This window comes from Dysidea avara, chromosome 6, assembly GCF_963678975.1.
Source record: "Dysidea avara chromosome 6, odDysAvar1.4, whole genome shotgun sequence".
Taxonomy (NCBI): Eukaryota; Metazoa; Porifera; class Demospongiae; order Dictyoceratida; family Dysideidae; genus Dysidea; species Dysidea avara.
In genome coordinates, this window is record NC_089277.1 from 17,334,883 (window position 1) to 17,346,040 (window position 11,158).

Here is an 11,158-nt window from a genome sequence, read left to right on the forward strand (position 1 = left end):
ACAAAAAGGGTATGTCCAAGTAAAATTAAAAATATTAATGTAGTAATACCAGCTAGCTGGAGTGTGGCTGCTGGCCATGTGAGGCATGGCACACACATACAGCACGTATGCAATTGGTATATGTAGCTGAGTGATGCTGTATAAGCTTTTATATTCTATTGTGCATGTTTATAGTGTTCATTTAAATACCATTCAGTAGTATTTCTCAATTTTAATAATAGTGCTGAAATGATTATTTGGATGCTCATCTATTCCATTGCCATGACACTATGAATTCATTAATACACTAGTCAAATATTCATAGTAAGCTGTGATTGACAGATGAAGCCACCTTAGAAGCTGTGAACAAAGTAACGTACTCATAGTGCATTCGATTTCATGTTGATGTTGAAGAGATTTGTCACCAATAAAGTATTCCATGCAGATCTAACAATACCAGTTCATAGTGCAAAATAAATAGTAGAACTGTTGTATTGAAGTCTCTTAGAGTATTGAAGTATTCCTATAGCAAACAACCTTTTCTCACTTTAAACTCCGAATAGCCCAATTTCAAAATAGTTCAGAGCCTCTGTGTTTCTGGTACATATCCAGGGTTATTCTTAATATCATCACCCATGAAAATCTATTATACATTAATATTACAAAAACAATATTCCTCCTGGCATGTACAACAAAATCACCCCAACTTACTATTAGAGGTGTGTAGGTGTCATCACTGTCATGAATTATAATCATAATGCATGCATGTTTGACTGAGTAACAATATACACAATTTTTAATATACTTAATTCCACCAGCTTAGCTGACAATACGCAGAGAAAACAGTCAATCCATAAAAACATATGGTGCAAGTATCTTGCCGAAAATGTATATCGAATTCAACATGCTGTGTACTATTTTGGTGGAGGTAGTTTTTTAGGTGGGAGAGGTTTTCCATAACAAAGCTTTGTGATACAGTCACCATGTACTTTAAACTCCACAATAAGGCTATCCTGAAAAGTTGAAAACCCACCTATCATTATAATACACTTGGCCTTTAGAGCAATAGCTTTCTGCATTGCTCCAATGTATCCTGTATCAGATATACCATTTGCTGCTGATATGAAGTCCTCCTCATACTCACTAACAGTTTTGTTGCCATAAAACATGTCTATAAGATGTTGAAACATTTTCATAAATTCAGGATTGCGAACATTTTTGTTGGTCTGGTCACCAAATCTTCCTAAATCAGTGGCCAAGAAAGGCTTCAACCCAAACTGTTCCAAGATGTTCGGTAGCTGATTTATACAATCATTATAGTAATGCTCTATTACTTCTGAACGATTAAACCCACGTGCCCTCATTTCTTGGAGCCGCCTTACTGTTCTAAATACAATTGCTGTGTACCCTTGGAAGTCAACATTTAAAATATGTTTCACATAACTTCTGCTGTCAGCTAATATTCTTGCACTAGGCAGCATCATCGTAAGCACATCAGGTTCATGTAGACGAAGAAGAGAGCTGTCACCTATTCCAATTCTACCAATACCAGTCCATAGTGTAAAATAAATAGTAGAATTGCTGTTAGGATCAAAGGGAGAATTAAAATCTTTAAGGGTATAGTGTTTTAGTAATGCGTAGCAAACAACTTTTTCTATTTTAAACCCCAAAAATCCCAGTAGATTTTTCAAAATAGTTCGGAACCTTTGTGCTTCTGATACACATCCAGGGTTTTCCTTAATATCATCACCCTCGAAAATCCCTCCAGGCTTACTGGACACAATTACAGCAAGAACAACATTTCTACTAGCATGCTCAGCAAAATTGCCCCAATTTACTAGAGAAGGAATCTTATGTTTCTCTGTTCCTTTAGTCCAGTGATCAAAATCAAAGTAGTCTCTGAAACGTAAGGACGTATTAAAGTTATGTTGATTTACATTCTTTCCTGAAAATCCCAGTACAGAGTCATGAGCAAATGGTTCAAGCACACCAAAGTTTCCTGACTTCTTGGCCCATTTTTGAAATGACCACATGTTCAACACTGCATTTGTCTGCTGCTCCCAATAACTGTGACAAACAGCAAACTTCTTGTAAGTTGTCTTAAAACTTTTTGTGACTGTTGTTGTTGTAACTGTTGCATCTGTAATAGGTTTTGTAATTGTTGTTGCTTTTATAACTTCTGTATTGTTTTCCGTCATTGTAGGATGTTCAGTTTTCATGCTAGCTTCCGTTATTACGGCAATATTTTTTGTTTCTGAAGCTTCTGTAATCTTCTTTGGTCTTGTTTGTCCTTCAGTCGTGCTGTCAGTATTTGTGACATGTTCTATCACAGTCTGAGTAGCTGCTGTAGCATTTTCTGGTGTTTCAGCATCATTTTCTTTCATGAAAATTTCTGTCTTAGTAAAAGTGTTTTGATTGTGAAATTCAAAATTGACAAAAATTGTGCTATCACTTGAAACAACTTCATAATAGACAACCACAGAAACTAACATGAAAGGTATAACACCACCAAACAGTACAAGAAATGTTGTCCTGTAAGTAAAGAATTCCATTATAATTAAAGGACATTCATGCAGTTGCATTATAGCTGTATTTGAAGTAGTGGAACCTAGCTTAGTCATCCGAACACTTGGGGACTACCTCTTGTTTAGTAACTATAAGAGTCCATTTTTCTGAAATTTGCGTGCACTTTATGCAGAAAAGCTTATAGCTTATATCTACAAGCACTTCAATAGCCATCATTTATTATTACAGAACATAATATTAGAATTATTTGTTGTTAAGTTAAGCGGAATTCAATAATAACTGAGGTTTCACTGCAGCAAGGACAACACAAGTTTTACACAGTGGATATATAATAGAAATCATTTATTGTTGCAATAATTATTACGTTTGATAAAGATACAATCCAAACTAACAACAGTTAACTGCACTTCTCACAGTATAGGGCAGAAAATGATTAATATAATCTTATTCATGTAATTGATCCTCTCCAGCCAGCCTGTATTTTTAAACCAGGCACGGGCCCACAGCCGGCCTAAGGCCAACTGTGGGCACACGCTTGGTTTCCTGGAATTGGTTTGGCTAAAACTGTGTGTCCTTAACTTTCTGTTTTTGTCATGTTTACTTGAAGGGGGTGTGGCCAGTAACTGAAACTAGGTGAAACAGTTTAGTAGGGGCTAGTCTATGTGCTGTAACAGACACAAAATGACTGGAAAACAACTTAACAGGCCTTGTAAGCTGCCAGGAATGACATATCTTCTGTTTGTATGTAACGAAAATTGAGAGCAGCCATAACCCTTTAAGGACCAAGAATTGTGTGCATAGTCTACCCTGAAAGCCCACACGTTTTATGATTATTGCGCATTTAGTGTTTTTAAAACATATAATAAGTTTATAGCATTGACAAAGCCCCTACAAGTGCTCAATTGTATAACAAATTATACTAAAAGACTCGCCTGACAATAATAAACAACATTATCTAACTTACCAAAGTGTAGAACCAATGTCTTAAAAGCACTAAGGTGAGTTTCAAACACATACACGCGATCGATTTCTTCGTGACACAATCAATAAAACAGTCTGCCATTTTAGTTTTTTTAAAACCGCATGTGATTTTGTATATCAAATTATTCGCCTCTAAATAGTGAGCACTCTGAGCTTTATTTGAAATTAATACGATGAACACAGCCAAAGTTATGGAGCGATTTCTACAAGGTTAGTTTTATTGTTGTGTAAATATTAAATGTTTGTACTTTGTTAGGAATTTTACACAGGCTTAGTTTTGCGTGATAAGTTGGGCTTATATATCAAAAGAATCGCCTATGAATGGCGAATAGAATGGCCCCTGTTTCAATCTAATAGCTTCATTTGTTGCGGAGTTATGGCTCTTTGTTTACTGCCAATAATCTTGGACGTAATATTACGGCACTGGTCTTTCGAGCAATACCTACTTTGGACGTAATATTACGGCAGCGGCCCTTAAAGGGAGCCATAAAGCTTCGTGCAGAGAATTTGCACATGATAACACTACAAACAGATGCTTCTCTGTGTAATTTGTGGTTCACAGTGGTTTGTTCAAGTTTCACTTCCTTAGCAATGCATAGCAACATAATTGATGAATTACAAAATAATTGGTGAATTATGAAATACATTTAATGTTAATGTACGGTATGTATCGTTACAAACAACGTGAGAGGCAAATTAAATAGCATGCTGTGTGTTAACATATAAAGAATTAGGGATAGTATTTAGGTACTGGGCACCTGGTTTTTAGAAGTAGCATAGCATCAACTTGTTTCTTTTGTCATTTGGTTGCCTGACCAAATGACAAAAGAAAAAAGCAGGGTAGCTGGTAAGACTAGCCCAAGTCTTGACTATTGATACTACAAAGTTCATGCATACAAATATTCAGTACCTCGTGCCACAAAACACTTCTTTGTACCTCAAGAAGTTGATTAATATCAATTAGCATCAAGTTGACAATTATTGGCATCATTAAATTGGTTAGCGATTGTAATTCTTCACTGGGATGACATATGAACTTCCTGTTTGAACTATTCAATAGAACAGTCTTTAGTCTCTTAGCACACCAAATTTTAATTATCTCACGTGAGTGATCATCGTGTTATAAATAAAATCGCTAAGCATATTGTGTGCCAATTGTCGGCATGAGGTATGTATTATTGGCACTCTGTACTTCAGTGATTGACCAATTATCAGCAGACTTTACGAATTCATAAGTAACTCACTGGTGTCTTGTTGGTTCACTGGTGTCTTGTTGGTTCAATGTGAAATTTTTGTGGGGATATATAGTCCTGGGTCCAGATAATTCCGTTTCAGAGAAGTTTTACAAAGATGAGGCCAGCCGTTCGAGAGATATTCACAGTTAGATGCAATAGCATACTAGTTTCCAATACAAAATTATTACATATGTTCATATATTCTGTAGTCTGTACTGACTGTGTATACTTTACAAGTGCTGATAATTGGTACCTGCTGACATAGGCAGTGGAAAGGGGGGGGACTGAAGCTAGAGCAAAATTTATGTGTGTGGAAGTTTAATTCAAACTTTCAATTCTTACACTCTGGCTGCTTTTTATCATTTAACAATTTTGCTCACACAGGTGCGTACGGACAAACACACACACACACTTTTACGAAAACAATTTCAGTAAACCAGGCGAGCACCTGGTTTAAAAAGTTGTTAACTTTTCTCAGAACATGCTTTGACTGCATGTTGTGGGGGATCAAGTCACCACTGGGTCTGGGATTTTTTCGACATTTCAGTTACATGTTTCTGACTCCCTGTATTCACAGGCTTTAGCCTTCTCACAGGTCCCTAGTGGGATAGCATTTAACAATTTCATGTTATGCTACTTCCAAAAACCAGGTGGCCATAGAGTTACTTTCCCATTCTAACTAAATAGGCAATTAATCAACCATGTACATTTTATTCATGCTATTGCTATTATTAATTCAGCTAGATAACTGGATTTGTAAATGGTATAATTTAGCATATTTCGTAATTCATGAATTATTTTGTAATTCTGTAATTATGTTGCTATGTGCTACTAATGAAGTGCAACTATAACAAACCACTTTAAACAACAAATTCAGCACAGAAGTATGTTCTCATTTGTTTTATAGTGTGGCTATCATGTTTTCTCATGCAAATTGTTTCGAGAAAGCCTTGAGACTGACCTTCGTTTTCATTCGGTAACGCCCCCCCCCCCCCCTTTCAACTCGAAGGATACACTATCTCTGGTAGCCTAAGAGGCCTTCAACATTGTTTTGAAGTTGTTAAATGTCTATAAACCAAAAAGGAAGGCAGTTCACAAAGAGCGCCATACCCATATTTCAGACCACCGAGAAGAAACCACCAAAGTTTATGTGTGTGGAAGTGTAATACAAACTTAATTAGCTTTCAATTCTTACATCCTGGCTGCTTTTTACCATTTAACAATTTTGCTCACATGGGTGAGTACGGACAAACATAGATAGATGGGTTCACACACACACACGCACACTTTAATGAAAACAATTTCAGCAAACCAGGTGCGTGCCCACAGCTGGCCTTCGGCAGGCTGTGGGCGTGCGCCTGGTTTAAAATATGGTATGTACAGAATTTCGAGAGGAGGGAGTGCTAATAGATAAGCGCCACACCCGAGGTAATAGGGTCTCAGCACGATACTACACACGCATGCACACACACACACACACAGTCTCGTACCCAGACCCTACCATATAGCCTAAATATTTCAAGGAGGGAAAATTTTTGCTGGTTTTTGGGGTTACTAGCAAAAAATTATCCTTGAAACAATGTCATTTTTCTCAGTTTAACATTATTATTTTCATTATTTTTTAGGTGTGAATACAATTAACCTCTCCAAATGAGATAAGACATTTTGAAATTTGTGGTTTTCCCATACTTTGTCCATGTGATTGCCCAGAAGGGGTAACTGTTATATACTCCCTCCCATAGACAATGTATGGGAAAACTGCAAACTTTAAATATCATATCTCATGACCTAAAATAATGTTAAATTCAGGTTGCTAGGGGCAGCGGTTTAAAATTCCTTATTATGAAATTCATCTAGGGGGTGGCGCTTATCAATTAGAGATTTTAAGCGCCCCACCGGTTCGAGACTAATCTCGCGTAGCCAAACCGCTTTCTGTTACGGGGGCGAGGATGTTGTTGGGGCAGAAAAAAATTACCGCCCCCACACAAAAAGCGGTTCGCTACGAGAGACTACATACACACACCGGCACAGCCGGCCATGCGCCTGAAATACCTTTTATTCATAACGACGTCAAATACATGTTCCTGTTGTCACGAGATCAGACACAAATTTCTTGATAGATCATTTACTCCCTGTGATCCAATGCTCTGCGTCACGCCCTTTTCAATTATGCCTCACGTGATTTTGGACTATTTCATCAACAGTACAGACGATTGCGCGATCTTTGCAACAAAAAGGGTAACGCTATATTCACCCAACTTGATGTGGCGCCTCAAAATAATAACGCACTTTGTAAGCGCTTAGTCATTAGAGTGCTCCTTTAATACACTACGCTGCAGCGCTGGATGTCAGGGGGGTGTATTATCTATGATGCCAGCATAGACTACTTCGGACTTCGCTAGAGATGGTAAGCAAGGTATACCAACATATATGACAGTAGTTTCGTGAGTTGCTAGATACACTACACTGTAAACCAGAAAGTAAAATACGAGTGGGAGGGGGGGAGAAGGAATGCAAGGTGCTGACCCGTAGTAATATGGTAGATCTGTAGCTGCAGTCAAAGGTTAAGGCTGCTAAGTTTGTGCTACAGTCAAGGATGAAGTCTGAAACCCACAATTGAAGTGCTTACTTGAAGTTCCACATTGGGGAAAATTTTGACTGGACAATAGTCTGATGGCAGTTGCAGATATTCCTGTGTCTATGTGACACCCCTGTTAGGAAATGTTCATAGCTTTATAAAGTGTGTGCTAGAATGCAACCTTGCTTATACAATGGAGCGTAACTACTAACTCACTATTACAATGTGGTCTTTGTATGGGAAGCAGTGACCAAACTGAGGCATATACTTCATGACCTCATTAATAAGACCATCACATTGTAGTGATTGCACTGTAGGTCCAGAAGGTAGCTAAGATGCACATTAGCAAGACCACATAATTGTATCCTGGTGGTTCCCGATACAAGGAACTAGGGCTGAAACGATCATGGATTTTTAGTATTCGAGTACTCTCTAGCATTAATGATCGAGTAATCACGAATACTTACCATACCTATATTGAAGCATATCATATGCAGTTTAAAGCTTTTAAGTAACAGCGATGATAAATACGCTGTATTAAAGTACCCAGTAAATGTTCCTGACAACCAAAATGCTTCAATCAAACTCCACACCGTCACTGCCAGATAACAAATGCATCATGTGAGCTCATTAATATTGGATCACATGATCTCAACGAGTACTCCAATACCAATTTTACTATCCGAATTCTAATATCCTTAATTAGTACCCATTTATTTATTTTAGCCATACAATGAACTGTGCAACTACCTTCTTCATACAACATGCATTATATGTGGAACATTGCAAATGCAAGTAAAGTGTACGTATATAGTACACTACAATTTCCTTACATCAAATTAAGCGAGAGTTTGTAATATAATTATACTGAGGAGAGTATTCTACTCTCATATACACCTGTAGAAAGACATATCACGATGGTACTGTGTCTTTTTGTAATTAATATTGATTGTACGCATGCCAGCAATGTCACTAGCAACTAAACTAACTCAAGCTCCTCGGCGTTTCTCACCAAACTACAAGTGTACCTTCTTGTCATGGGCTTAGACAATTGCTTATATATAGGCATTTGTTGCTTGACCATTCACAGCTGTCTTGAGCGACACAGTACTTTATGGGTTCTTGTATGTCACAAACCACACTTACTGTAGTCGTTACATCATCACTTTAAAATATGCTCTTCTACAGGGGTATATGAGAGTAGGACACTACTCCTCAATTATGTTATAAACTCTTGCATTACGCATTACGTAAGTCACTTACCGTATATTAAAAGAAGCAAAGTATGACTATGTGAGGTGGTCTTATTGTGGTCATGAAGTACACCTTAGCTACAGTATGTTTGGAACCAGCATGGTCACTATAATTTGTGTGTGTGTGCTTAGCGGTTTTGAGGTCGTTGTGGAACTTTGGATTCCACGACCTCTCATTGTGAGACCTGGACAGTCCTCCTGTGGGTTACTAGCCCTGTCCCAGGAGGATCTGCCTGCACAAGGCTCAAGTGTCTGAGGTGCACAGGCATCCCAGTGCTGGCTCACTGGGCGGCAATAGCTGTGTTAGTACGGCTGCCAAAGACTTTGCTTTTTGTGTGTGCATCTATGTATATGTACAAATTTATTTTCTTATAGAATAATTTCTTTGGTGACCAAGTTGTCACAGATGGTAATGTACTCAATATGGAGTCCCCACAATTCATCACACTACAATGGACCAGAGATGGGACAGTACTCAGTAAGACTAGAACACTCTAAGGGTCTGTGCTACTGGATCATACTGCTGTGCTGTGAATGGCATCAACGTCCATTATGCTTATATTGATGTGCAAGGTGGGTAGTGTAACTTCACAAGTACCTCAGTAGCAGTGTACATATAAGAGTCTAAAATGCAAATATTTTTCCTGCTCCTAGCTGCCATGCCCATAAAAGTATGCACACAGATGTTTACAGTATCCCCCCCCCCCCCCTCCCCAGGGGCAGAGACAGCTATCAAAAAGTAGGGGGGGGGGGGGGGGGGGGGGGGCTCCAGAGGCGGATCTATAGGATTTTGCTAGGGGGGGCACACTGGTAGAAATGACTTCACAGTGTGCAGAGCACACTTGGCGAAGTGCAAAGCACGAGCTATCTAGGGGGGTCTGGGGGCATGCCCTCCCAGGAAATTTTGAGAAATTAGTACTCTGAGATTGAATTTGGTGGCAAGTTTTCACTTACTCTAGCTGTCTTTGATATTCCATCTTTTACCCATCCATACTCTGTGAAAGACGTTTGCCTTTTCGCCATGCCATCTGTGGAGCAGGTACTAAACTATGACGTCACATGATGCGAAGGGCACTTGATTATAGAAGTTTTGGTCGAGCAAGTCAATGTGTCTTGGATTAGGCATAGTTTAAACATAAGTTCAGCTATAATTTTATTCGTTGTAATGTCGCTTTTGCTGTTCATAATGCATCTGTATTGTGAGATATGGGGGAGCTTAGCCCTCCTATATTTCCACCCACCCACCCTTATTCTGACAAAACTGTATTTTTCCCTCCCTTAAGTCATTTTCTAAATGAAGGCCTGACTACTCATATCAGGGGTGAAGAACAGCACTCTGGGAGAGGGGATACAGTCATGGTATCTTTGTACACAAATGACACATATTTGTCAATAACGATTAAACAGGTTTCATTGTAATTTATTTAACCCCATACAATTTTGTATGAAATGTGTAGTGTGGTTGTGTATACCTGCATGTATGGTTTATCTGGACACTGGTGATTACCCAATTCATGCCTCAAACTGCACACATGATTGTCTTCACAGCATGCAGGGATGAAAGCATAGGCTATTTCATTACAATAATATCTCACGTGCATATATACACGACCACAGTTCATACAAAATCACAAGAAGTATTGAACCTAGGCCTGATAATCTTTTGTGCTTATTTGCATTCAGCAAATACTTCAATAACCCTATGAGGGTATAAATACTTCATGTTTTTGTACTCCATACTGAGGCATTTTTATTTCCAGTGTCATATCTAAATTCATTATGCAATCTGCCCTATAGTGTGAAAGTTTAACATCCGAAATTTTGACTACTTTGATTATTTTTGTTCAACATGCTCAATCATCCAATATGTCAAACTTTCCATTGTCAATATTAGCGCTACATATATGGTATGTCAATGTCATCATGTATTGAATGTCACAACTGTAACAACATAACCATTTTATTTTTACTCTGTTTACATCGCTACGTACGTCAAACTGTGGGTGAATTTTTACTGTAATTCTTTACCTTTTTATCACAGCAAAGATGTTATGAGCTTGATGGAGTTGAATCAATAGCTGATAATTAAGGAGAACTGGTGTTACGTACACTGCTACTTTGTACTCCATCCATTAAGAGACAACATAAGAAGTCATGCTACAGGGACTGCTACGTACGTCAGTAAATCTGTACTCTACTAGCCACTGCATACCGCTACCTCAAGACTGTAAAGTCCTATATATATGCGTACGTACAATGAACTGAAATTTAAGTTGCTATATTTTTTAACAGTCTGAATGTATAAATGCACCAACATGACCAAATTTTGATCACATACATAGCTGTTGGTTTGTCCAAAAATCTCAATAAGGAGCTTATTTTGTGTCCTACAGATTACACTACTAATGAGGTTTCTCTGTATTGGGTATACAACCCAACCCGATGTGTAGCAATTGGTTATTATTCAGTTTTAGTTGCCACAAAGACTATTTAGTGATGAACTCAGGCACTTAGAAGTAAAGGTTCCAGTACTTACATGCCATACCTCGATCTGGTAAATAAGGATTTTAGAAAATACCATATAGTGTTTTTCTGAGGGGGGAAAT

At 38.1% G+C, this 11,158-nt stretch overlaps 1 protein-coding gene and 1 long non-coding RNA gene across 2 annotated transcripts; one reads left to right on the plus strand and one right to left on the minus strand.

Annotated features, from left to right (window-relative positions):
• Positions 1-593: 593 nt before the first annotated feature.
• Positions 594-7,012, minus strand: LOC136257715 (uncharacterized). Its single transcript, XM_066051005.1, has 2 exons — positions 6,774-7,012; positions 594-2,511 (listed from the first exon to the last, which is right to left on the minus strand). The coding sequence occupies exons 1-2, from the start codon at positions 6,782-6,784 to the stop codon at positions 894-896; spliced, it is 1,629 nt and encodes a 542-aa protein (XP_065907077.1). The 5' UTR covers positions 6,785-7,012; the 3' UTR covers positions 594-893.
• LOC136257717 (uncharacterized) lies at positions 6,905-11,103 on the plus strand. Its single transcript, XR_010702132.1, has 3 exons — positions 6,905-7,128; positions 8,928-9,125; positions 10,594-11,103. It is a non-coding gene; the product is annotated as an uncharacterized lncRNA (long non-coding RNA).
• The last annotated feature ends 55 nt before the right edge of the window (positions 11,104-11,158 follow it).